The 27,886-nt window shown below is 40.1% G+C and overlaps 1 protein-coding gene across 1 annotated transcript; it reads left to right on the top strand.

Moving 5' to 3' along the window:
* Positions 1 to 2,558: 2,558 nt before the first annotated feature.
* LOC114936173 (uncharacterized) lies at positions 2,559 to 6,905 on the top strand. Its single transcript, XM_085485979.1, has 2 exons — positions 2,559 to 5,419; positions 6,247 to 6,905. The coding sequence occupies exons 1-2, from the start codon at positions 5,395 to 5,397 to the stop codon at positions 6,903 to 6,905; spliced, it is 684 nt and encodes a 227-aa protein (XP_085342105.1). The 5' UTR covers positions 2,559 to 5,394.
* Positions 6,906 to 27,886: the final 20,981 nt, after the last annotated feature.

Here is a 27,886-nt window from a genome sequence, read left to right on the forward strand (position 1 = left end):
TCCCGGTAGATAGGGTAGCCGCCACAAGAGGCGGCTACAGGCGAGAGAGCACGTGCATGCTCTCGCGAGAGAGAGAGAGAGAGAGAGAGAGAGAGAGCGAGCGAGAGAGAGAGAGAGAGAGAGAGAGAGAATCGCTGTCCGCGAGCAGGGTCACTGGAACATGCTTGTGTACGAACTGTCTGCAACTGTCATTCACCTCACGGTACACCACCGTGTGTGTGTATATGCGTGTGCCGGAAAGATATTTTTGCCCGTTACATCTCCGTTCGCGTGTACGAAAAAATGTGGCGGACGAGGACGGATGATGAACCGGAAAACTTTTTCACCAGAGAGCTTTTCGCGCGAAAAGATATTTATCGGCTACGTGAACGAGAGTCGGTGTTGATCTCTCGATTCGAAAACACGTCAAATTTTGTCTTCCCGGCCCGATCTGCGTTCGAGGCTACTTGATAACGTGTGTGTGTGTGTGTCGATATAATTCATGTATCATATTAAAATAATCGCGATTCGAACAGAGTTGATCGCAAATTATCGTATGTCTATTGAGATTGCAATAAAGTTGCAATATTCGTAACGATATTCGTAACGAGAAAAAGTAATCGCGCTAGTGAGTGATCAGCTGCGATCCGAATTTTCATATTTTTTTTTTCCAGAAAGGCGAATAAAGTTCGAGTTGGAAAACCGCGGATCAATAATGTTTATCGGATTGAAAAGTAGATTCTCAAACCTAGTTAACTCGGCTTAGTCTTTTGTTACAAACAGTCTGTTTTATATATATACATATATTTAAATAAATTAATCTAAATAAAAAATATATATGTGCATATAAATATATTTAAAAATAACAAAGACGATTTGTGCAAGAAAAGAGACTGCATTAAATTATTTAGATAGCCGTACAAATTGTTTTCGTTATTTTTAAATGTCATCTACTTGCGCAAAGATCATTTTAACATGAATATATTTTTCTAAATTATAGAAAATATTAAATTGTTACAAACTTGAAACAGAGAGAGAAAATTCTTTTCTCAGACAACTTTTCAGGCAGTTTTTCAGGAAATATTTTAGGCAAAAAGACGGGTCGGTATATAATCCTTTGTAGCACAGTATTTCTATAGCAGCAGAAGGGACCGAAAGATCATATAATAGTGTAGGAATATAGTTGCTTGAAAACACACACACGAGCGCGTAAAAAAAGAGGACGCATTTCCTCTCGTATATGCATATTTTTTTGATAATTTTACGCGAACTATCATGCGGACTAAATTTTTCAGTAGGATTTGCAACACTGAATTTTCATAATATTACATCAAAGTACCCGAGTACTTCATTTGAATTTTATAAATCTTTTTTAACGATATCTTACGAAGCAAATTAATTTTCAAGAATTTTCTCTCTTCTTGAGAAAAATTCTAAGTAACTTTTATTTGAAAATATTCTACATTTTTATAAGTAGAGAGCAAATTAAATTAATTCGGTTGTCTCTATGAAATGCAATGCAATTATTGCATGTGATTTTCAGATTTCTTCGTAATGATTCGACTGAATGTTTTTAACATCTTATTCATTCTCGAAATAAGAAAATATTTCCTGCGATAGAATAATCCTGGAGAGAATTTTCTCTTAGAATTTATCCTGAAAATCATGGTATAAGGTATTGAAAGAATTTTATAAGAGTTTCTCCGATTAATATTTACCACAATAAAAAATATTAATATACATATACATAGTAAAATTAATCCAACATATTTCATATATTATTGCGGTAGATATTAATATTTTTCAGAAGAAACTCTTATAGAATTCCTCCAATACTACATATATTGTCTCACGATTACCACGATTTTCAGGGTAAATTCTAAGAGAAAATTCTCTCTGTGTGGAATCAGCTTCGCATCATCGTTTGATAGAATGACACGCCGTCTGTCGTAACCTCTGTGACCGGTTGACCCCCCTGTCGACGTTCCTGGGGTAGATAGCTAGGTAGGTAGGTAGGTAGGTAGGTAGATACATAGATAGATACGTAGGTAGGAAACGAGAGAGCGAGAGAGCGAGCAGAAACGCGGAGAGAAGTCGCATAGGAGAGTCGGAGGAGAAGGAGGAGAGCGGGCAAGGCCGGGGGTGAACCCCTTATTGATTTTTAGGGTGACACTGTCAACCGGCGGCGAGTGTCGAGTCCCCCGCGACGGGCGACTTTGAAACGACAGCCGCACGAACCGGGCGAAAAAAGAAAAAAAAAAAAAAAAAGGCGACGCGTATATAGAAGCTCGCGTCGAGTCCTCCTTCGATTTCCCGGTGACAAGCGGGAGATGGCGTCTTCCTTCGATTCCCCGTCGACGACGTCGCGCGTCGATTATTAGGACGAGATCACGTGTATACCGTCGACGACTGCCCCAAGATCGCCCGAGGCTTAGCCGATACGCGCACCCACGGGCGAGGCTGCGCGACGTTTTTTCCGCCGTTCGTGCGTCGTCGTCGACGGTTGGCGACGGCGACGCCGACGGAATAAAGGGGAACCGCGGCGCAGTCCCGTTGCGGTCGGGGGGTGCAGCTTTCTCTCGGGGTGCAGGGCCGTAACTCCGTGGGAGAGATGCTCCACGTGGGGAGCGTGCTCTCGGCGTGCCTCTCGTAACTCGATCGCGCGCAAACGTTCTTCGTCTTTGACGCATCTTTGTGTTTGACGGGATCATACGCGTCACTCTCGACACGCGGCTGGTTTGGCACCTTGGAAACAACGCGAGGGAGACGCCGGGGGGAGGGGGATGCGAGCGACGACGGCAAATTCCCCCGTGGTAGTGATCGTCGTTTCTTCCTCGCTCTTCATAGCCTTTTTTTTTTTATTTCTCTTTTATTCCCACCCGACATTTTTCCGCTCTCCCGGATAGGCGTCGCGCTGCCAGACGCGAGTGACGTACGAGTTGCTGCGTGAAGGGGGAAAAACGTGGCTACCCCTTTCTCCACGTACTCGCTCGCGATTCGCGATCACGGGATCGTTTCCGAAACTCGCGCGGTGTGACCGGAAGAATTGGGAGCGCTTGGAGTCGTAGCTGCGACTTGAATTTCTCTCTCTCTCTCTCTCGGCCCGGAATTTAATAATCGCCAAGACGTTGGAGAGTAATCTTATACGAGCGCTGCGTGCTCGAGAAGTGAAGTGCGCGAAGGGAGGATTTTCGTGAAATATTAAAATATCCATCCAACGGCGGATCTAATGTCGGGGTTCACCAGGTGACATTCGCGAATTTGGACGACCATCGGCTCCACACGCGTATAACACACGACGTCGCTCGCATGCAACAGGCGACACCGCGTTGCCAAAGTTTCCTCTTGTTTAATCGATCGGAAATTACCGCGTCGGAATGACATAACGCGCGTGTGTTTCGCGAATTCGAGTTCAAAAATCTCGATCGACGTCGGAGGAAAAAAAATCCCTCCTCTCGAAACATAATGATTAATTATTAGAAGCAACGCGAGAGAGAAAAGAGAATAGAAAAAAAAAAGGACACTTGTCGAGGACGAGATTGTCGAAATCGCGAAAGAAGGAGCGACCGTCCCGAGAGAGGACATTAGCCGTGAAATTAGCCGCGAAGCGCGGCGCGCGCGAGTGACAATCGATATACCCGGCGAGGTTTGCGGCGGGCGGAATATCTCCGACGACCGTCGACGATTCAACGGCAGTGCGGAGGCAAGGCGTCGGTGCGTTTTTTCGCGACGATCGTGATCGCCGTTCGGGAGGGAGGACCGAGGGAGAGAAAAAAAAGAAGGGGCGACACACGCACGTCGACGCGACGCCTGGCGGTGACGCGAGCCGGCGTGGCGCGGCGCCATTCGCGCGAGACCGGCGGCGAGGTGGTCGCGCGAAACAACAAACCACGCGGCGGAGGAAGGGGCCGAGAAGGGGAGGAGGTGGAAGAACGACGGACGTTTCTCCGCGGGGGTGCTAGATCTCGCGAGCGAGCGGACGACGAAGCTCCGCCGCGATCAGCCGCGTCCCCGTCGACTGTCATCGTAACGTTTGACGTTTCAAAAGGACGGAGTAAAATAGCGGAAAAATGGCAGACCTTTTCGACATCCTCGAGTGGAATAGCAATTATCGTCTGCGACCGAGGAAGAAATCCAGTTGACACTCGGGCGTGAGTTGCGAGAAACGGAGAGGGGTGAGAGAGAGAGGAAGAGAAAAGGAGGGTAGAACACGTGGTGTCCGCGAGGGGGTGCGTGCGTGGTTTAGTTACACTCCTGGCGCACGTGCGTACGTGCATTTCCCCCTATAAGTGTCATCGTTGTCGCCGTAATGACGTGGAATGACTGTCTCTTGGCGAGTGTTTACGAATAATGGTTGTCAACGTAGTACAGTGACGCGAATTTTCTCGCGATTCAACGTCCCCCGATTTCATACAAAAATCCCTAGTGAAGTGTTCTTTTTTTTTTTTATTTTTTTTATTTTTTCGAGAATCACAAATAAGTGAATTTTTGGTGTGAATTTTTTTTACTTTGCAGAGTCAATCGAAGGTATACGCATGTATTCGCGTGAATGTCGTGAATGACATTTAGGGCGCCATCTTATTCAAGTTACATTCCTGGCCGCAAAGTTCGTCTGTTGACTTCGGTGGTGTTTATTCGCGCTCAGGTCTGATTCGTCTCGTCTCTCTCTCTCTCTCTCGCACGTACAACGCCGGCGGTTTCTCCCTCTCTCTCTCTTTCTCCATCGGACGAAAGAGAGAGAGAGAGAGAGAGAGAGAGAGGAAAGAGCGAGCGAGAGAGAGCGCGTGCGCGCGCGGGCGGGCGCACTCGCGGGGTCGCTCTTGTGTTTGGAACGTCGTGAACTTTTCTGCAATGTGACGACACGGGGGATGAATGGTTACTAACGTCATGTCGCAGCAGTGCACGCGTCCGGGAGCGAATGCGCGAGCGAAGCACGAACGCGCGCCGGCCACCTTGGCGTCCTGAGTCGGCGACACGCAGCACGTCAGCAGTGGATCGACGATCGTTGGAAAAATGCCGGCGACGCGGCGGCCGCCCTTGTTGTTGTCGTTGCCGCCGCCGATATTGCTACCGCACCGAGAGTTCGCGACCGTGCGCGGGGTGTCGCGACCGACGACGAACGACGTCGCCGTGGACTCCTGAAGCAGCGAGTTTGACAGTTGGTGTGCCTTCGTCGCGAGCCGGCTGGACGTCAAGCGTCTCGCCTACTGCGTGTAGGTTAGGTGTACCGGCACATAACCTTAAAGCGGTACCAGAGTGCCAGTGCGTCGCGCCTATTTATCCGCGGGATTGTCGTTCGCGAGAGAGGATCCAAACCAATTGGTGCGTCGACTTCGTCCGGTTTACGTATTGCTTCGTATATTCGCGCATTGGGTGATCGGTGAGATGGAATGAACTGGCTGAGACCAAGGGACAATGAAGGCGAATGGGACAAACAATGGTGATTTTCTCGTATATGTGTTCTTATGTCTGGAATTGTGTCGAATTCGTTGACTTTAGTCTGTATGAGAGAATTAGTAGTCTACGATAGATATTTGCGTATCACATTGTTATTTGGATAGGATGAGGTTCTTCATGATGCATAGTTGTCTGCGTACATGAGATATTTAATCTTTATGTAGTACGCAAGGTTTATTTGTGTGACAGTTTGTACTAGTTGCTCTCAATTACTTTTTCTGTTATGAGTATGATACAATTAAGATTGTTGGAAACAAGTGGATTTATTAACTCTAAATGCAGTAATCTAACCTTTGAATTTGAATTCTTACGTTAAAACAGTACATTTAGTTAGCAATGCTTTCGCTAACATATATTGCAATCACTTTATATATCATAGTACATGTTCTGCGATTGACAATCCTATGAAAATATTATTTGAACCAGTACGCAGAGTGTGTTACAATTCTTTTCACATTGTGACTTTTTGTATTATTATTTCCCATTTTTTTTTATCGAGTCACTAAAATTGCGTTTGATAAATTAATACAGAATATGTAATCGGTATGTAACACTTAACATGTATAATAATTATATTAAGCATGAAAGTGTCACTTGAATCAGTACGCAGCTACAATCTTGCATTCTTGTTCACATTTAAATTTTTTTATTATTTCTCATTGTTTTATTGAATTACTAAAGTTGCATTGACAAATCAATATAGAATATGTATAATCAATATGTAACATTTAGCATGTAAAATAATTACAGTAAGCATTTATAATTAATGATGTGAAAATAATTGAAACTGAACTGTATTATTCTTTACAGGGTGTAGCCGCCTGAATACGCCATTGGCAGCCACCACCACGCTGGAGGATCCGGGTACGCCAGCCTCCTGGAAGGGCCCGCCGCCCGGTTCAGAGGCATCGCCCTTTACGCCCAATTCCGTCGGTCAGGGCGGTGGTCCTGGCTCGGGTCCGTACAACAACACGGGCGGTCCACCTAGCAATGCGGGTTTCCAAGGTCCGAGTCCGTTTCCCGGCAGTGCCGGTAGTCCGGCCGGTGCACCGCCTTATCAAGGACCCCCGCCCGGTTCGGCTACGCCGCAATACACCGCTTCCCCGGCGCCGAGCGGTTCCTCGACCCCCGGTCCCGGACCGCCGCCAAATTCCACCGGGTTCCCGCCGCCCCCGAATAACACCGGTCCGCCGTACAACGGGCCCGGGCCCAGTCCGTTCGGTTCGCCGTCCGGCGCGCCCCCGCAATTCGTCGGTCGACCCGGTTCCTCGGGGCCGCCGTTTGTACCACCGGGTGCCGGTAATCCACACTTTCCCTCGCATGGTCAACCGTTCGGAGGACCGCAGTACGGTATACCACCTGGAAGTCCCTTTGGACCGGGAGGCCACCCTATGGCGGGACCCATGGGTCCAGGACATCCGGCGATAATGGGACCTGGCGGACCTGTTGATAGATTGGATCAAGGGTGAGTGCTTCTTTTTTTTTTTTACTCCAATTTTGCGAAGCGAGTAATTGTTCTATATTCGACATTCAGATATGTAAAATAATTGTCACGATCGAATTCGTGATATATGCGATGCGATAATGTTTGTTGAAGATGTTTGCGTTTTTCATAGATATTGAGATATAGAGTCCTTACTCGCTTTTGCTTTGCATGTATAATTTTTGATGTTTGGATAATCGATGATCGAGACTCGCGCGTTTACTGATCGAAGCGAGCGATTAAGTTTGATCAAGAGCGTAAAACGCGCAAATATTGTTCCTATTTGTGCGAATAAAAATGCGATAAAATTTATTATAAATATATTTGTGTGGACGTTAAAGCATATTATTTTCAATTAAGACGCATCTTCTATAATTATATAGAAAACTTTGAAAAGATTTTATGCATCGAGAAATGGAGCGCGATTTGTAGGGAAAGTTGAACGCAGAGCAGCGGTTGCACTAATGATTATTAATCGCAGTGAAAGTTGCCATTATTCTGATTTGCAGTAATTTTGGGTTAGAGAATGCAAATTGTTGTGTTTGGGAAACATCGACGTTAAACTTTACAATCTATGTTTTATCGTAGTAAATCAATGTATCCGTGGTACATTTACTGGGGAAATCTATTTCACATATCTATAGATCTTGCGTAAATAATAATTTATGAACAATGAAAATTATATTATTAATTATTTAATAATATAATAGCGTGAACCATAATAATAACTATATATTATTTTTGTCTTTAAGAAAATTACAGAAATATTATTTTTTAAATATGTAATCATTTTTCTTTATATTAATTCTTTTCTAAAATTTCCAAAATAGAGAAAATTAGGTAAAAAAAAAAATGAAAAAAATATTATAATCTAAAAATCTACATAAATTTCTGAAAACGTAAATATACTTAAACTTCCAACAATTCTGGTAGAAACCTTGCGCGTTATCCGTTGTAAAAAAATGATATACCTCTTTAAAAAAAATGAAGATAAAGTAATGGTACGACAATGATACGCGAGATAAGAGAGCAGCGTGCACTTATATCGCTTATGTCGTTGTGCGTTGACATTCCTAGATAACATGGTCCACAGGTAGCTCGGTTATTTATTGTTCGTTTTCTGGTAGGTCCGCATTCTTACTGATAGTCCTGTGTTTGGACACACTTGCATTTAGGATCGTCTTAATCGTTTGCAACGAGTTGTCGTCGACCAACTTATCATACACTTGGAACGTCCGTGCACAAATCGCAGCAGAGACGCGCGCGCATATATATATATATATATATATATATATATAGATAGATAGATAGATAGATAGATGGAACGCATATATACGGGGTTGCTCGCTCGAACGGCAGAAACCAGTTTTTCGAATAGTTTTGTAACAAGCGTCCGGGACTGTTACGCGACCCGGTTCGATCGGTCGAATGAGGCGGAATGAGGCGGAACGTATTATTCGAAATTTCCACGATGAAACCGGAATGCGAGATGGATCGGTGAAAAAAAATCCGTTAGGACTCTAATAGTTATCGGTATGCATACATATACATACCAACACGTGGCGCATAGGTACACACCGAGTTAATACCGTACTGTAAACCTGGGCCACATTTTTAGGCACGGACACGTTCGATGGAAACGTGTGGTCGCGACGTATAGATTCGCTCGCGATACCCACCAAGAACACGCGCGACACGTACGTTTATACGTGTACTTTGTACGCGTGTGCGCGTCGCACGTGTCCGCGTGCACGGTGTGGGTGCGAACGCGCGATGTGTGCTCATCGGTGTGTGCGGAATATTCTAAATTCCGGCAAACCGCCGAACCGATTGCGTCAAACAGACGCGGTACGCGAGGAGTAACGCAAAGGAACGCGACTTTTCGCAGCGAGAAAATCGTAAATAGTCGATGGAAATTGCAAAAAAGAAATGTCTATCTTTTACTGTATATAATATAATAATGTATATAATATTAATATATAATTTAATTTATATTAATATTTATTAATGTGCATTAATATATATTTATATATATAAATCAATACTAAGTCATTGAACGTTTGGAAAAATCCCGACATTTCAATGGCGAATTTCGAGAAGAATTTGAATACTCATTTATTATCATAAAGATTTTACATCGAAAGAATTGTGCATAAAATTTCAAAAGTATAAATTATATTCTTTGATGCTGTCTAAAGTTTCCGCGGAATGAAACGTTGACTTTTGATATTTACTTGATAGTTAAAGAAAGATTTTTGCGTTATTATTTTAAAACTTAAAAAGAGTAAAATATAAAATCGCGCGAAATACACACTATATTGATATATAACATTTTTATAACCTTTGACATTTTATAAATATATTCATAATATATATGTGTGCTTTAATGTATTTCGATAACGATACTCGATATCGGCTCGCTCCGAAAATGTAGCTCAACTTTGAGGGATCGTGTTCGGTAGTACGTCGATGAAGAATGCGAAGGAAGTAGAACAACATCATTAGCGTACGATGCTATAAGCTCTCCTCTATTTTCCCGAGGGGGTCGAAATGAGGTGAGCCGCGAATAAACGTAACTTAAAAAGGAAGTTTTGCTTGCGAAGGCGCGTAACGTGGGTGGTGCACACATTCATTTCCCGTAACATCGCGAGAGGCCTTTGGAAATTAATATCACAAGTCAAATGCCGTTTGTTTCTTTCTGGATTAAAAATGCATGTGAAAATGATCTTTTGATGAAAATTAATATATCCCATAGGTATAGATACTACAGTGATGCTAGATTATGCGCCGTGAGATAAATAACGCTCTTGCATCGTGTAATTAAGTAAATATGTCGCAAGTTTTGCAACGAAAATTATCGATTTTTTTCAACGGAAGACCGCACTTAATAAACGCTAAATTGATTAAGCTAATCGTGAAAATATTTCTTTTAAAAGACTTTTTGTCGACTTGCGCAAATTTATGGTTGTAACGATGTAAAATTGATTTAATAGCGTGCAATAACGTATATTGAATTATCAGAATTTTTTTTTTCTACGAGTAAGAATTAATGCACTAGGAACATAATCGACATCGGCGCGCATCTAGATGGAATTTATTATAGCCTCGCGGTGCACGGGAGTCGCGCGTGTCATTAATCAGCTCCACCACATCTCGGAGACACGATAGATTGCCTTTAATCATTCTAATTAGCGATATATGCGAAGATTATAAAGTAGTCGAGATGATGGCGCGGCGACGCGCCATTGCGAAGAATTTATGAAATTGAAACGACAAAATCGTGCGATGCAGTTTCGCACTAATATAAATTTTAATTCCTGTCCACTCTTAATTAACTTACATAAATTATAGGGTAACCCTATATAATTTCGTGGACGTTGAATAATCGTCCACCTGTCACAACTTAAGTTAACACTTTCTTCCTCCTCTCTCTTCTGTCCAAGAGAGAGAGAAAGAGAGAGAGCGAGTACACGCACTTGGAGCCGAAGAGGAGGAATAGAGAAATTGCAGTAAGATAAATTAGCCGGGATAAAATGTGTTTCTCCCTCTTCTTTTTTCCCCTTCTCCCCATGTTATAAGTATCTCCGGCGCATTGTCCGAGAACGGAATAAAATAAGTATACGTGAACTTTTGGCATCGATTGTACCGCGCGAGAGGTGACGCGGACTTTTGTACAATGTTGTACGCGACCCACCTCCCTTCCCTTTCCCTACTCTCCCCCCCTTCCACCCTAAACCCTCCTAGCCACCCCGTGTTACGGAGGGTGGGTCGGGGTATGAAGGAGGCGGGCGGGGTGGAAAGGGGGAGAGGGAGGGGAAAAGAGTGAACGGAGGTTCTCATATTTCCAGTGTTTTAATTTTTCACGATATCTCCGCACTGCTGTCTGCAAATTATTTGTCATTCTCCGTTCTACGCTCTTCGCCTTTTAGCACGCTCGAATGCCGTTCTTTTGTTGATTCCTTCAGAGAAACGAGATGCACGGCGGACGAAGGACTCTCGATTGTCGTGACGTGACGCTCGGATCGATAGTTAGAGCGTGTTAAAGGTGGCACAAAAGTTATACAGCAATTTCACAAATCTCGCGAAAACGCTCCCTTTTTCCGCCTCGCCCTTTTTTTTCTACGACAGTGTAGAACAGAGGAGAAAATTATATATCCCTTTATTGTGCTCCCCCGAATAATATTATTCGCGAAAGAGGAATTCTTACAATAATTACGCGACGATATTATATTACAATTGCTCGGCCGGCGGCGCAGGTTTTTTTTTTTAGTATAGATCAGAATGTAGAGAAAATCACACGGAACGTTACTAAAAGTTGATAATATAATACGACTACATTGTTAGTCATTGTATAACATTGATGGTTCATGCAAGAAATAATATAATAAACTGCTACTCTCTCTTATCCCAAGATACCTTAAATAATGTTTCTTTCATTGTCGAATTTCTATCTAATTATAATTATTAGAAAAACATTAATATATATATAGGCGTAGATATATTAGGCAGAACAAACTTGTTTTTAAATTCTTCACTAATTATTTCATAATATTTCAATTTAAGCACCTTACTCTTATTAGTCTCCCCTCATACCTGATTTTATACATCAGAGCCTTTTCAAAATTATGAATTATCCATATATATGAAACATTGTCGAGGATGATATTATCACAACATTTAAAAAAGGGTTCTCTCGATATTAGATGGAGAATAGCTTAGTTATTTTTCTACAAGATACTTATTGAGAACCACTTAGGTTTCCTTCTCCTTTTTACTCCTTTGGTGGTAGAAACAGAGAGAGAAAGAGAGTGAGAAAGCTTGGAGGAGGGAAAAAGGGACAGAGACAGAGAAAGGACCAGCGATGGCAGGAGGAGGCGTTGGTTGGTCGGTCGGTTGGTCGGTCGGTCGGTCGGACCCTTGGTCTCGGGCTGACGTAGCTCTCGCTCATGCATCCGCCACCGCCGTTTACACTTTACGCGTGCAAAGGGATACCTCGGAACGTCGCGTAGCGAGGATCTCTCCGCGCGTTTCGTTACCGTTTGTCTCAGGTCGCGGTCGAGCTCTCGCGGTTCCACGTCGTTACTTTCGCCGCATTTCACAAAATGACGAACAAAAATTCAAATTGCTCCGTAACGCGATTCTTCCCCATCTCTTTCCTCTTTTTCTCTTTTGATCTCTCTCTCGAAAGATGCACCCGAGTCGTCGTCTCGTTTCATATATCCGCTGCGATATGTAAATATTTCCAGCGCTCGAAAGAAAAATATAATTTACGACCGTAGAAACATCCGACATATTTATCTCGCAAAATAGATTTTTTTTTTTTTCCGAGAGAGGGATTTACGCGGGGATATAGCTCGTTAATGGACTTCTATTCGTGATCTGTGGTATTTTATTGTTAGTGTAAAATTATAGGTGAACTCTGTGTACGGGTTTTTGAAATGGAGCTCTTTAGCAAAGCGAGTCGAGCTTGCAACTTGCGTTCGTGTCCTGCATGTAGAAATTCGATAGTCTTGCTTTGTGGAAAAAGATACATTAATATTTTTGCGAGAACGAACATTATTTTTGACTTTGTCATTATATATAAGATAAAATCAAGAACAATAACAAGATAAAGTACACTTGAAAAATTATTGAGATATATCAATAAACTTGTCTATATTATTATATATATATATAGTAATCTAATTTTTAATTACGATTTATTACACTACTCAAAATGATTTCGCTCTATATTTAATAGAATGTCTCGATGTGTTGGGTGAGGGAGATGAGGTTTTTATAGGGTCATTAATACTACTATAACGTCGCAGAGATGCAGCTGCATAGAAAACGCGTATAAGTTGCATCGCACTTAGAAATGGCAACGAGGCGCCATGTATCAGACACTGTCTCGACCTGCCTTAAATTTATGGTTGATAATTTTCTCGGGCCGTGCAACTTGTTTCCCCTGGCTCGAATATCTCGCTCTTCTTACGCCGGTATTTCCTTGCTACCTTGGTAGCAACTTGTTTGTACTGTATTCGTATTGGTATTCGTCCGCTTACGACCCAACTTCCTCTTCGCTGCATTGAAATCACTCTCGACTCCCAAACTGTCGCGTTATAGAGAAAGTTGATAAAGATTATCCTTCTTGTATATATCTAATATCGTTCAAACAACACGTATATATATCTATCTTTGAATTACGAGCTTAATTTAAAGCGACTCCAAATAGGGGGTGCAAAGCTAGGATTTTTTAAAATCATTTATATACCTATATTATGAATAATATTATAATATATCTATATATTGAAATCACTCTCGACTCCCAAACTGTCGCGTTATAGAGAAAGTTGATAAAGATTATCCTTCTTGTATGGTATATCTAATATCGTTCAAACAACACGTATATATACACCTATCTTTGAATTACGAGCTTAATTTAAAGCGACTCCAAATAGGGGGTGCAAAGCTAGGATTTTTTAAAATCATTTATATACCTATATTATGAATAATATTATAATATATCTATATATTGAAATCACTCTCGACGCCCAAACTGTCGCGTTATAGAGAAAGTTGATAAAGATTATTTTTCTCGTATATATCTAATATCGTTCAAACAACACGTATATATATCTATCTTTGAATTACGAGCTTAATTTAAAGCGACTCCAAATAAGGGGTGCAAAGCTAGGATTTTTTAAAATAATTTATATAGGTATATATTATTATTACTTGTTAATAACGCGCATGTGCACGTATCTGGGGAAATTTCTCATTTTGCAATGGCAATGCAAATTTCTACCTCCATAATTTTGCCGATGACGAATGTTTTCGCCGACTATGTAGGACGTTATCGTGAAATGCATTTCGCATGAGGGAGTTCTCGCGATAGGTGCGCGCATAGTTTCGCGATCGATGCATAGAAATCGTTGAGAAATGATTTATTGATCGTTCTTTGGATTCGCGTTCTCTGCGTGCATTATTAGCTGCGACGGCGGTGCGTCGAGGAAAAGAGATAGTATTGATTTTTACCGATATTTAGCCGTGGAATTATCCCTTCTCCCCCTCTTCTCTCTCTTTCTCTCTTTCCCTCTTTATGACTGCCGCCTTCCTTTCCTTTACTCCCCTCCACCCCCTTTCCACCCCCCGCGTTCCACTCACCTTCCCCTCTGCTTCGCGCGTCCTGGCTTCATCGTTCCTTTCGAACCACCCTCCACAGGCAGCACCCTTCGCGTATCCTGAAGGAGAGAGAGAGAGGTTGAGAGTGCCAGATATAGAAAATCTGAATACCTATGACCCGGAAGGACATTTCTATGCTAAGTGCGCGTTGAGCAATGACGAAAAAACCAGGTTCTTTCCCTCGAACGCAGCTTTGTGACAACAGTCATGTTACTTCTTGGAGTTTCCAACTCCCCGAAGCACTGTTACGAGATAAATTCGTCCGGACGGAAAATTATAAATAATAAACGTACTTATAGATGTCTTGTATATGCGCGAATTTTTCTTAGCAACATCTTAATAGGATTTTGATGATTTATTTAGCTCGAAAATTGATCGCCATTTAACGTGATATGTTTCAGCTTCAGTTGTTTTATTATCGTGAAACTATTAATCTAAACTATTAAAAGCAATTTTGCATCTATAATCTAATCGATAACGTACGTTTCTTTTCCGTTTTCAAGATCGACGATCGTGTTTTATCCGAAACATCGGTGCTCCGCGTGTTAACGATAAATTATTGACTCCTTGCACCCGGGGTGCATTATATCGTCACTCGTGGTTGAGGAAGGGGAGACACGAACCCCTTCGGAATCACCTTCCTTTTTCCACCCCCTATTTTTTTTGTTGCCCCTGGCGACCTCTGCCAACCCCGATGAGGAACTCGGCGAAGTGGATACTCCATGGATATAGAAGCTCTGCTACGGTATTCCCCTAATCGGCGCTAGTGTACGAGGATAGGTATAGCATAGTTGCAAAAGGGGGTGGAATGTGGGAGGAATCCGAATTTATAGAGGACTAAAAGCGAGAGAAAAAGGGAGAGAACGCGCGCGCGAGAAAGAAAGGGAGGAAAGTGACACATCGGAATCGGAGGAAAAGAGAGGACTCTTACTAAAATTCAAAAGTTCTTCGCCAGAGTTTACGATGTCGTCTAGCCGGCGCGTCGCTGAGATTCTCCGTCTCCGCCGTTTCCTCTGTCTGCCCCCTCCTCTTCCGTCATCTCGTCGTCCTTTCTAAATGTCCTTTTCGTCTGCTTATATCTGTGTATATATATATTATATATATATATAGAAATGTACATGCGAGCGAAATCTTCTCTTAATTTGGAACATGGTACATCTCTCACCGGATGAGCACCTTGAGTTGGAGATGAATGGGGTGGGGGAGGGTGTGCAATGGGCATGATTTTTTTTCTGCCTCGGTTAGGAAGCTTTATTTACAGGAATTGGAAAAATGACAAGTGGTCGAGACCGCTTTGTCACGTTTACATAGTTACGATTTATCGTGCGAAAATTTCGCGCGCAAAACTTGCGGCTCTCGTCGAGGTTTGCGGCGGTTTAAAAAAAACGCGTTTCAATTCATTTGCTGTATATTTCGAAGGACCGCTATATTTCGCGATGTGGTGCGCGGTTTCAGTTTTATTTCCGAAGCTATAATATTTCAACTGTTCAAAGCCAGTTTCGCCCAACGACATATTTACACAGGTCAAGCACTCCGTCTGAGGGATGAAATCGTAAATAAGCAGTTTGGAGAAAGATATTTAATTCAATACCCTTTTTGCACTCCTATACGCTGTGTACAGTAATATTTTCTCGTTATAAAATAGAGTGATAAAAATAGAAAGATGGAGAGAAGGACGTATTTCTTTCAATTTAAGATTGCCAATTTTTTTATTTTATCCGTCATTATGATAAAATAGTTTTTCTTTATATATACATACATATATATTTTAATAGCAGGAATTTTATGAATAATTTGAATATAATTTTGATTTTGGAGTTATTTGAATTATTTAATCATAATCTTGAGTACATTTTTTGTACATCTTAAAAAAAATTGTAACAGTGTTGACGTCTCTAATCCATCTCGAAAGGCCAGCCTCGTTAAAGCGATGAAGCATCGCTGAAGAGGTAGCTCTTCAACCGCGAAAAAAATAGAGGCCATCGTAATTTATAAATTGTCCATCATAAATTGTTTTTCTCTTGAAGATCTTAGTGAATTTTTTCTCGTTATATAGTAGAATGATATATTTAATTAACGATACGCTATTTTCATATGTGGGCCATGATCAACCAGTTGCGCGAAAATAATATATTTTCTCTTGGTAAAAGTAAGAAAAAAAGATTTCCCTAATAATACAGAAAATGATAAAAAGAAAAATATTTATTATGATGCACTTTTAATAGCAAAAAATGAAAGGAAAATAAGAAATGTTCATCATGTATCGCTACTTCAATTAAATGAATTACAATTTAAAATAGCATGTATTCATGAATACATATACGTTTAAAGAATAATTAAAAAAAAATAACGCTTAAGTTTTAATTATGTAAAGGAATTCGTGATATCTAATCATGATTGATCGATTTGTGCGGAGAAAAATTACTCGTCTTATTTTAAAAACATTTTACGAATAAAATACTGAAATCATTATCGCATAATTATAAACGCGACATATATATTACGTCTTTCGCTTTCAAGTTTTACGCGAATTTCATTTAATCGACTCTCACGTTTCTATATTTCGCAAATGTGACGGAAATTTCGCGGAAAAGATCTGGCTCTTTTATTTCCGAGAAAAGGTTTCATACACACACGATCGATCTTCGAGGGTTACAATGTCCATAAGTCGACGTCAAAAAGCGATCGGTCGCATATCATCGCGATATCTATGCGATGTACGCCGATAGGTAGCCGCATGTGCATGCCATAGATCCTTCAACGTCTGTTGCTCCCTTATATCTCGGTCGAGGCATGAGTCACACTCCGTGCGATTCCGCGCACAATCAGACATCTGGTCACGCACGGATTGTCTCCTCCCCCGGTTCCTGGAGCGCGCGCGGATGCTGCGCTCAGCTTCTTACTTCCGCACATGCGACGCACGCGGTACATCAAGGTATCTCGCTGTGGGACAAGTGTCTCATCTCGTTATGTCCGTTATCCCTTAGGTATTCGTATGATGGAAAGTTATGTGTGTATTCGCGTATTTTTTTTATTTACATTTTGATTTGCAAGTAAAGGCATTGTTTTATACAATCTAAAATAAATAAAACAAAAAATACGGAAATATCAAGTAAACATTATAACAAGTGCAACTTTTTATTTATTTATTTTATTTTATTTATTTTTTTTTTTTAAACAAACTTTTTGATCGCGATTTTTTTTAGCTATTAAAAATGTATTTTTTATAAACTTAATTATCATCGATAAGGGACATGTCTTGTATGACGTGGATACGAGCAGAGAAACCGATGATAATAAATAATAATAGACATTTATTAAATAGTAAATAATAATGAGAACCTAATGGGGTATAATTATAAATTGTTAATGTATCTAGGTAAAATGCGCTTTCCTTCCACTGTAATTTTCTAGTGCGATTTGTTCCGGTAACTCTGAAAAAATGCAGGCTGCTCGCTTTAATTGCCGCGCCTTTCACGAGAAATTACTCGCTCGCTTAAAAATTTCCACATTCTATCTGATAATTGGTAATATGCAGCATAGATTGTGGGTGGCTGCGATCGAGTGTACCAAGTATGCAACCTTAGTCATTTTTTTCAACATTTTGCTATCAACAATCTTCAATAATTCGCTATTAAGAAAGTATAATAAGATTGAGATAATTGAAAAATTTTATGTTTTGAAGGATTTTATGGCGCAGTGTCTTCGCAATACGTGCTAATTGTTGTCTCTATATCTTTAAAGTTGCTTCCGTCAATTTTTACTTTTGAAGATATAATATTTCTTTTTAATTGGCAATTGTATATTGAATTCGCTGGCGCTTGATGATGGCACGTGTCCGAATCCACGAATACAAGTCATGATTTTTGTGCCGTTAATTATTTTTTATTCACACTTTTATTAAAACAAAAAGAAATATACAAGTTCAGAATTGACAGAATTTTTAGAGATACGTAAGAAAAAGAAAAAAACAAGTATACTCGGCCAAGTTTCTTAATTAGCAACTGAAAGGTTTTTACTTTCAGACAAATATCATATTAAAAAAAAAATCATTTTTTCTTTACGCGAATTATGGAAGGAATATGTAAAGAAACTGTCCTGACAGTTTTTAACGCGAATGACGCGAATACGGTAGTGTTTGTGCTAATTGCGCGCCAGACCGGTCGAGGGGATGATCTCAAGGGAGAAAGAGAACAGATGGGGGTAAACGACAATGACAAACGCGTTTCCTTCGTGATTCGAAAAGTTAGATGGAAACTCGCACATGTTCTCGAAAAGCGTACACGCACAGCTTTCGTACTTTTCGACCCGCGTTACGTATGTTTATAAGAATAGCGCTTAACGAATCCGTTATGCACGTTTCATATCGGGGGTTGTTTTTTTTGTTCAATTGTTCGAGCACCTCCGATTCGCAAAGTTCTCCGGATTCTGTTTATCGAGTGCCCGAGGTCTCCCTTTTCCGACGAATGCGACGTGAGCCATTAGCGCAGGTCACGGCGTTATTAAAGACAATGAAGCAAACTTTATACGAGCGGAGGTACGGGGCCAATTACTTGGCAATTAGTCGAGCGAGCAACAAGTGAGCATCGCCACAGACCTCTCTCTTTCTCTTTCTCTCTATCTCTCTCCGTCTTGCGTTTCCTTCTCCTTCGTCTTCTCGGCTCACCTTCTCCGTTCCTTTCTCCGTGGATCGACGTAGCCTTCCTCCAGATAGGTCGCGAAATACGCGAGAAAGTGTATTTTCCGATCGACTCATTCGATTTTCTCGTTCCTCACATCTCGACTATAGGTATCTTTTATTTTACTAGTTGTACGCAAAATTATTTTCGAAATCTTCAAATTGATAATTATATTAATACATCGTTATTACACTTACGAATATAGGTTGAAATATTTTTCCACGTCTTCTCGATATCTAACAATTTGCCAAAGTATTGATGCACAAATTTTCAGCTTGAAAGATTAAGATGTATTTGTACCTATATTATCCCAAAGGATCGAGCCGACTTTAATCGAGGACACGTATAATTTTCTTTTCTCATATCCAATAATAACGCGCCTTGGAAATTCGAGGTATAAATAAAGCGGGGTCACGGTCCTTTTCGCTGAGCAAGAGGGTTGTGCGCGCCGAGGACGCATAATTCTAATTATAATTTTTAGCAGGTCGCACCTATACTCGTCCTACGTGGTGCTGCTTGACGAGGTAGCCAAGCGCGGGCGAGAGGTCGCGATACCGGAAGTTTGCTGCCGCGCGCTTTTGCGCGATTTTTGACCCACCCTCGACTCTGCCGTGTTACGTACACCCTTGAGCATTCAGATACGTATACGTGGCGAAAAAGGAGATGGTGGTAAAGGGTTATGGGTACATTCTGACTCAGAAGTCGACCGCGTCTTTTAATTGGGGATTGTTATGCAATTTGGGGAGGGTTGTTATACTTTTAAGAAAGATTGTAGCAAAAATATATTCTATTTTTCACCTAATTTTTTCTAAGAAATAATTTGACGATTCAGTGCAAATATTCGATGATTTGAAAAGGCAGATCGTTTCCAGGATTCGAGAATTGCAAATACGAGTTTCTTTATTATTTTTAAAATTTAAAACTATACGTCTGAATATTGATTCGAGAATCCTTGACGTGAAAAAGTGAAATAGGATATTTTAATAAATGTGAAAAAAAATAAAACTTTTTTCTATAGACGAATAAAGGTTCAAAGAAAATATAGACCGCTGAATCATTAAATTCCGTATGCTACGTGGGCGGTAATTGTAATTGCATACATGTAAATATATAACAATCGTTTTAATACCATTACGATTAATTACAGATGTAACGAATTTATATATATTGCGACACTCGTATATTATATGTATATATATTTATATATATATATGTATATACACATATATATGTATTATGAACGTTAAAATTGCTAAATCGAAGAACGCCATTGTGTAATAATCGTCGAGTGGATTCGGTACGTCACATTCCAATCACATATCTACCGGAAAAGGCCAGAATCCGAAACGTACGAGCGTATGTGCGTGCAGTTAAACCGCTGAACCGATCGCTGGGAAAATTGGCCGAAAAATTCAGAATCCAATACGAGCGTGATACGCGGATTTACGGATTGCCACATTGTGGATCTCGCGACCGAATCCCCCCGCGAGTTGAATTTTCGCCCGAAAATAGTCGCTACTCTCGACGGATCTCTCGCGCGGAGATCGCAAAAAATTCGCGAATAAAATTTCGCTATCTCAAAAAGCGGCGGGAAATTTCGCATTTAATTATTTCGAGCGAACCAATTTACGAAGCGGAAGCCCGCATATTTATTGTACAGTCCGTGACAAAATTCGGAAGTTGTTGCCCGGTGCCCGACGCTGCTTTGCGCGAGGAAAAAAAAAGAGAAAAATTCTTACGTCGCGATCGCGCACCAGTTGGATATGCGTGCGTGTTGCAACGAAGATTTGACAGGTCGCGCTCGCAAAATTGTCACGCGGCTCGACAGAAACGTCCTCTTTGTCGGAGATCTTTTCGTATCTCGATGACGCTTCGTGACGCAATCGTGGAAAGGAGACGGGTGACATTGATCATATCTCGACATAACGCATCGATGCAAAAGTCCGCACCCCGCTACTTTTGCATCGCTCTGTACTCCGGTAACCTCCCCGGGGGTGGTGGGCGGCAGGATGGGGTTGCGGCGGGCGTTTTTCAAATAATTACATCGGGCTGCGGTGGTGGTGGGTCGCCATGGCAACCGCAGTGCCTTCAGCATCCTACGACTGAAGGCAACCGAGCAACCGAGCGGCGGCGCAACCCGGTTCTCTCTTGCTGCGGACTTCGGAATCCGGATGCGCGCGCGCGCGCGGACCGGTCGGAAACGGTTTTCCGCGGACATCGGCGGCGCGTTTGCACCGCCGTTGATGGAATTGAATAAACAACCACGGATTGGTAATCCGCGAATGTACTTTCCGCATTTCTTTTTTTTTTTGTTTTTTTTTTGTTTTTTATTTTTGCGGGCGTTCCCTATAATAAAATGCTTTCTCTACCCTGATTATTTCATTTCACGGTAATATTTGTCAAGTATTTCTTGTTTAATTAATGATTCAGAGACGGACACAAGTGAATATGCATGACAAAATTATACATTTGCATCTCTAATCTTTTATTATCGACTTTAAAGTGCGATACACGGTCGCATAAATTTATTGCACACGGATCTTTTACACTCGCATGGACTATAATTTTATTAAACCTTGTAATATTGAAATTAATGATATATATATTCGAGAATTATTTGTAAATTTGAAAATTCAAGTTATTCTCTCTCGGCAACGAATCGATGAAAAGATTAGTTCGCCAGTCAATTATCAATATTAAATATTTCAGTATAATTGAGTAGGTATCTAATTAAATTTTTGTTGAAACTAAAATATATTTCACTTTTTCTCTCTCTCTCTTTTCCATTAAACTCGAAAATTCCTAATACCGTAATTTTAAAATAGTCATCATCTTTTTTAGCTTAAATTTTTATGTAAATATAATACATTAAATCTGAGATAGCCCCTGCACATTATACAATACATAGTGAAATTATGAATATTATAGTGAAATATAAATATTATAGTAGGTTTTTTAATATAAAGATAGCTTTTGTAGTAACGAAATAACTTTTAAAATATTACGGGATTGTATTTACATGTCATATACATTTAATTTGCATTATTACGAGTTCGATATAAACTAGAAATATGTTAAAATAATTATTGCAATGTTAAATTGATATAATAAAAAAAATGTATTTTATTTAAAATAAAATAGCGAGATCAGTTATCGAACAATTTTTTTCTGCCGTACATGTTATATCAAGTATATCGAATGATCTTCGATGAATCGCTCTTACATCGTCCAGCGCGACGCAGAATATATGTATATCTGCATGTTTCGACATAACACGGCCTTGACTTCCTCGTGAAGTTTGCCAGGCCACTTCACGTGTACGCAACTCGTTCCAACGCGATATAGCCTCGTGGCTATTTCGCGATCATAAATACTAAACGCGGCTGACTCACAGAGGCAATGCATTGTTGTACAGAGATAACTTTTATCTAGTAGATAACCGAAATTGGGTCGTGCGAAAATTACGGTAGAGACCGACGTGCGGATTTTTTTTCAGATTAGAATTATCGCGTCTGAGGAGAAATTTAAACGTGAAAAATGTAACCGTGTTTTTTTTTCAAAATTGTATTTTTAATAAATGATCAAATAATATGTATATAATGCATTATAGAAACGTAATGTTTGTCATAATTTAAATTTTGCAATTGATATCATTTTCGAGGATATATTTTGTGTTTTTTTTTTTTTTTTTTTTTTTCGTAGATCCCACCTAAAAATGTTATTTCACGTTTAGCGATCGGTAAAGTTACAAACACTTTTCGAGTGTATTTTCCAAGAGAGACGGCAAAAATTAGAGCGTGCTTAGTTTGTGGTTTAATAAAAACCGAGTCAAAAAATGTCGGGAAGACATTACGATATGTCAGCGTTAGCGAATGCTAGGTAGTCATAGCGTTCTTCTTCTCTCGATGGCTTACTCGACCTACTATGTATATACCTATACATCTAACCTAACGTGCCATGGATCACAAGCAGTAGACAAGTGAGCTTCGACAAAGAGAAAAGATGAGAGAGGGAGAGAGAAAGACAAAAAAAAAAGTAGAATGAAAGGAACGAGAACGTTGTGTGAGACAAGAATGCGAGGAAGAAATAACATGAGAGAAGCATAGAAGAAGCAATCGAGGAAAAGAGAGATCGCAAGAAACCGCAAAGACGCGGTAGATAGAGAGAGAAGAAATAGGAGAGAAAAAAATAGAGTGAAATAAGAAGAAAAGAGAGAGAAGGAGAGAAAGACAGTGAGGGAGAGGGAGAGAAGGAGGGAAAGGTGGGCCGAGAGGAGTGGGGTCAGTTCGTGACCCGACCACCTGTGGAAGCAGCCGGTAGCTACTTCTTGTTTGCCGTTTGCGCATACCTCTACCTACCACTTATACGTAGTACGTATTACGTAGGCGAACCGCCAACCGATGACCGCGGTCACGGCTACCTCCGAAATTACGTTCTTGGTTCCCTCTGAATCCGCGCTTCGCGCCGTAATCCTGACGAGACACCGCGGTATTCGGCGCATTGAGCAGCTTAGGTGTTACACCCGCATAGATAACATAACGTTCCTCTGATATTCAATTTTCGCAAATTATTTATTAGCGATCGTTACCTTCCATACTCATCCTAATAATGCAAGATTGATGTATAGCATCATGTGTATCATCCATATATAGATACCTACATTGAAATTTACATATATATATATATATATATTTTTTTTTTTAAAGTATTTAATATTTAATATTTTTTCCCATCCAATGATTAATACACTACAAAAAAATATGTAAAATTACATAGGTAATAAGTGTAAAAACGTAAATGTAATTTTACATTTATTATTTATGTAATTTTTATTATTATTGTAATATATTTATGTAATATATCACATATTTTTTACAGTGTAGATTGTCATATAACAAAAATATAAAAATATAATCAATCCACAATTTTAAGAATATATTTGCTTGATATGGTTTCATTATTAGTCTATATACATGTAGTCTAAAAATGTATATGTGAACAAGAATTAATTGCAAGTAATTACACTGCGATTACTAATAACACCGATTTGAAATGACTCGTGTTAAAAATAAATCTGTTATACGATATCTCGAGAAGAGAGATCGAGAGATCTTCAACGTGCGAACTCACGCGACGATCAGATGACGATCAGATAACGCCGGGCGTGCACCTTTGCATCACGTCGCGCCGACAAAATTAGCCGCGTGCCCGAATACAACAACCGCGTGTTCCACACTCTCGTATCACCATAGGTGTAATATAGCTGCCGCTTAATAGTACTACGCGGCCATTCATGCGGCGGACGCGCCATTGCTGGCTTAGCACTCTATTAATCACGGATTATTATTCACGCGACCGCGTGGCGCTTTTAGCTTTTAGTGGCACATACTTTCGTCACACACACACACACACACATACACACACTCTCTCTCTCTTTCTCTCTCATGTACTTTCCTTTCCTCCTCCTCGCTATAATCGTCTTGCTTTCTTCTTTCGCTTCTTCTCTCTTTCCCGTCCCCGAAAACCAGATCACCGATTCTTTCCGGTTCCTATCCCGGTCGCGCCTCATTAATCGGCACGTGGGTAGAGGCACGAGATCGGAGCGGCTCCGTAAAAAAGATCGGCGATATAAAAGCGACAACGCCGTTACGTTGGCGCGGCTCCGCTTAATTGGTTCCACGGCGGTATTAATCGGCGCGACATTGTCGGGTATAATGGCCGAGATTAATAAGGAAAAACGTTTGCTTTCCTGTTTTTCTTGCCTCGGGAATGTTTTCTTTCAAGTGAGAGACCTGTTAGCGCGTCAAAAAAAAAAACGGTGCAACAAACATGAGTCACAAAAGCCGCGAAAAGGGAATTAAATTTGTTGACCGCGACTACACGTTGCTAATTTCTCCTTTTCTGTTGGTTACATTTGTCTCGTAGAATATTTAGGATGAATTTAGAATGTTTTTTTTTTAAATTGCGCGCACAGCAACATTACACGTTTTATATATTTGTACGTGGTATTATATGTGATATATTGGCATTAATGTAGAATATTTCGCCAGACGGTTTCTCTACGTAACATATATTATTTATACATATATTTTTTAAAAATTTAAATACATATACGACAGCTTTTTGGTTCAATCCGATAATATATTATTTTACAACATTCGCATTTCACGTCAAAAGTATTTACGATTTTTACGGTATACTCTTCGAGCATGGATACCCAAAGTAAAGCGGATTTTCACCATTTCGGAGTAAAATTCGATTTATTCATATTTACATGTTTATTTTTTATTTTTTAAATTTTTACTTACCGCACTTACTGGTTAGAATGTTTTTTTCGCTCTGCAAATTTTTTATGTATTTCTCAATAAACTTACATTAGATAAAAATTGGCAATTCATATACAGATATCAAAATTCACTAATTAATTACATACTTGTTTTTCCCTTTTACTTTATTATCTATCATTAATTTGAAGTGTTTACTCACAAAAAAATCTTATGTCTTGTTAATTTTTAATTCGGCTAATTGGCCCGGTGTAACATCACGTAGTATCTTTCGATTTTTATTCGCGACGTGCCATCTCGTACGAAACGAGCACGAATGACAGCTTTATTTGTAGAACAACATGTAGAGTTCGCATTCTCCTCTCGACTGAGCGATCAACTTTTTGCGAAGGATTCGACGAGTGTCATTAATTATTGCGGCGACTCGTTGTCTCGCGAGTGCGATTGATATCGACGCTTTTGAACGGATATATATTTGATGCCGAAGAAAAGGCTGTTGACACTCTCGACGTGAAAACAATATTAATGCGACGCTTTCGAGTAAATATTTAATTTAATTACGTTATATACAGGAAAAATTCTCGTTTATGCAAATATCTTCGAGCATGTCGTCAATAGATTTCTCAACTCTAGATGACATCTGTCATCTAAAGACAAATTAAAATATAAAGGCATATATGTTACAAGCATATTATTTATTTAAACGCATATATTACTCTTATATACCTATATTAAATTTAAATTTTAATGTTGAAACATAAGAAAAAAATGCAGATTTGTGCACGTGGATGATTAATGTCATTTCATTCAATTTCTAAATAAATGTATTTAATTATGAAAAGTGTAGGGGATATATTTGCGCCAAGTTTGGTAAAAAAATGACACTCTTCCATCGGCAAAGTCGCGAACAATTCTTTCTATCGCATTGTGTTTTAATATTTTATACAACTGTCTTTTTTTTTTCACTCGCGTATACTTACTGTTACGATTACGTGACGCATTTATTTTTCGCACCTGCGTCCGCATCCGACTTGCTTCGGAGTTTTCAAAGAACCGTGTCGCGGTCGTTAATTCGTACACTTCCGTTTCCGAAGAAGGAAGGACCCTCGCGCATTCGCGATGTCTTGAGGGCCGCGTCTCGTTAATCTGACGGACACGTACATAACATACAAAACCGGACGGACGCTGACGTATATACGCGCGTGCCGCTCGGTTAATTGGCGCTTAATTGGCTGTAATTAAGTTAACTCCAGCAGCACGTGGACGCGGTCTCCGCGGAGATTGGTCGCGCGAGCGTAAGCACAACTTGAGCAATTAGTAAAATTGAAACGCGTGGTCGAGTTTCTTGCGCCACGCGAATATGCCGTCGCGTTTTTCTCTCATTTCGAAAAAAAAAAGAAAAAAATTACTTTGTATCTCGCGATGCCGCGATTTCTCGCGCCGTCGTAAAAACTGACGCGCCTCCGCTCTTTTACATTCACCTACCGCGACTAAAAAAAACTCGGGTTGTGCTGCTTTAATTCCTTATACGCGTAATGGTTCGTACACGGAGAACGTACTTAACAATTTTCGTTAATTGAAATACAAAAATGTTACACGTATGTGATTTTTTTATCTCTGTATTTTATTTTTTTCGCAAAAAGTGAATATAACTTTAAGAATAAAATGAGCACACAGAAATAAAAAAAATATATATAATGTAAACATTTATCTCGCGAGTATTTAAGAGTTAACGCGACTTGTCAAGGGAAGTGACATTAAAATTATAATTAAAAAAAGTTTTTTTACTGCAAACAGATTTTAATAAAGGGTGTAACACAAAAGCGTATTCTTCTTATATGCTTATGAAGTAGCGGTCCAGATTTTTGTTACATCTTGTGTAAGGCAGCGTATAATTTCGTTTAAATATGTGTTCTTGTACTCTTGGCATGCGTGAAGTTCGCGTGAGTCGTAATCGAAGCGTTTGTGGGAGCCGCGCGTGATCGATCGTCGAACCGCAGATATTTCGGGTAACACGCGCGCGCGTCGCATCGATCAAGGATACGAATGTTGGTGGGATACTTGGCAGAGGGAAAGAGAGGGAGGCTCGACGAGTCAGGGTCACTCGGGAAGGTGGTGACCTAGCCTTAAATCGCGGCCAGGTAATTCACCTCCACCTTGAATTCCATCTTTGTGCGTATATATACATACAAATATATATATATATATACATATATATATATATATATATATATGTGTGATCACCTGTCGCTGACGGAGACTGACCTTCTCTGCACACTTTCGCCCCGTTGACTTCGCCGTGAAGCGAATATATTTGCATCTCGTCCGCCATTTTTCGCATCTCTGTTTTTTCCCTTTCTTTTTTTTCTTCTAACAAAAGGCCTGGGTATTCGATGTCCTTGAGATCTCGCCGACTCTCTCCTGGAGAATAACCGTGTGGAATAATTCCATGTTCTTGAACGCACAGCTTTTTTTTTCAAAATATTGTCGCTGCCGATTCTTTCATTTATTTTAATTTCTTATATGATTGTGTGTCGTTTTATGTGTAATTAAGCGTATGCCGATTAAATGTGGGTATATATTTTCATTTCTTTTATATTTAGAAATCAAAATCAAATACAGTCTGATAAGTGATGTCGATGTAACAAAGAAAGTTTGTGGGAAAAAATTAAAATTTTTATGGAAAATTAATATATTGCATTTAGATAACTTATAACTACTTTTGCTATACTATTAATATAGAGGATTAGGAAGGATTATAATACAAAATACTTGTATATTTAGAATATAATTTCGATATGTTTTGACTACATTATTTTATACAAATATGTTATGTTTAT

Source organism: Nylanderia fulva, unplaced genomic scaffold, assembly GCF_048542155.1.
Source record: "Nylanderia fulva isolate GAGA-0341 unplaced genomic scaffold, ASM4854215v1 Scaffold4, whole genome shotgun sequence".
In the NCBI taxonomy this organism is placed as follows: Eukaryota; Metazoa; Arthropoda; class Insecta; order Hymenoptera; family Formicidae; genus Nylanderia; species Nylanderia fulva.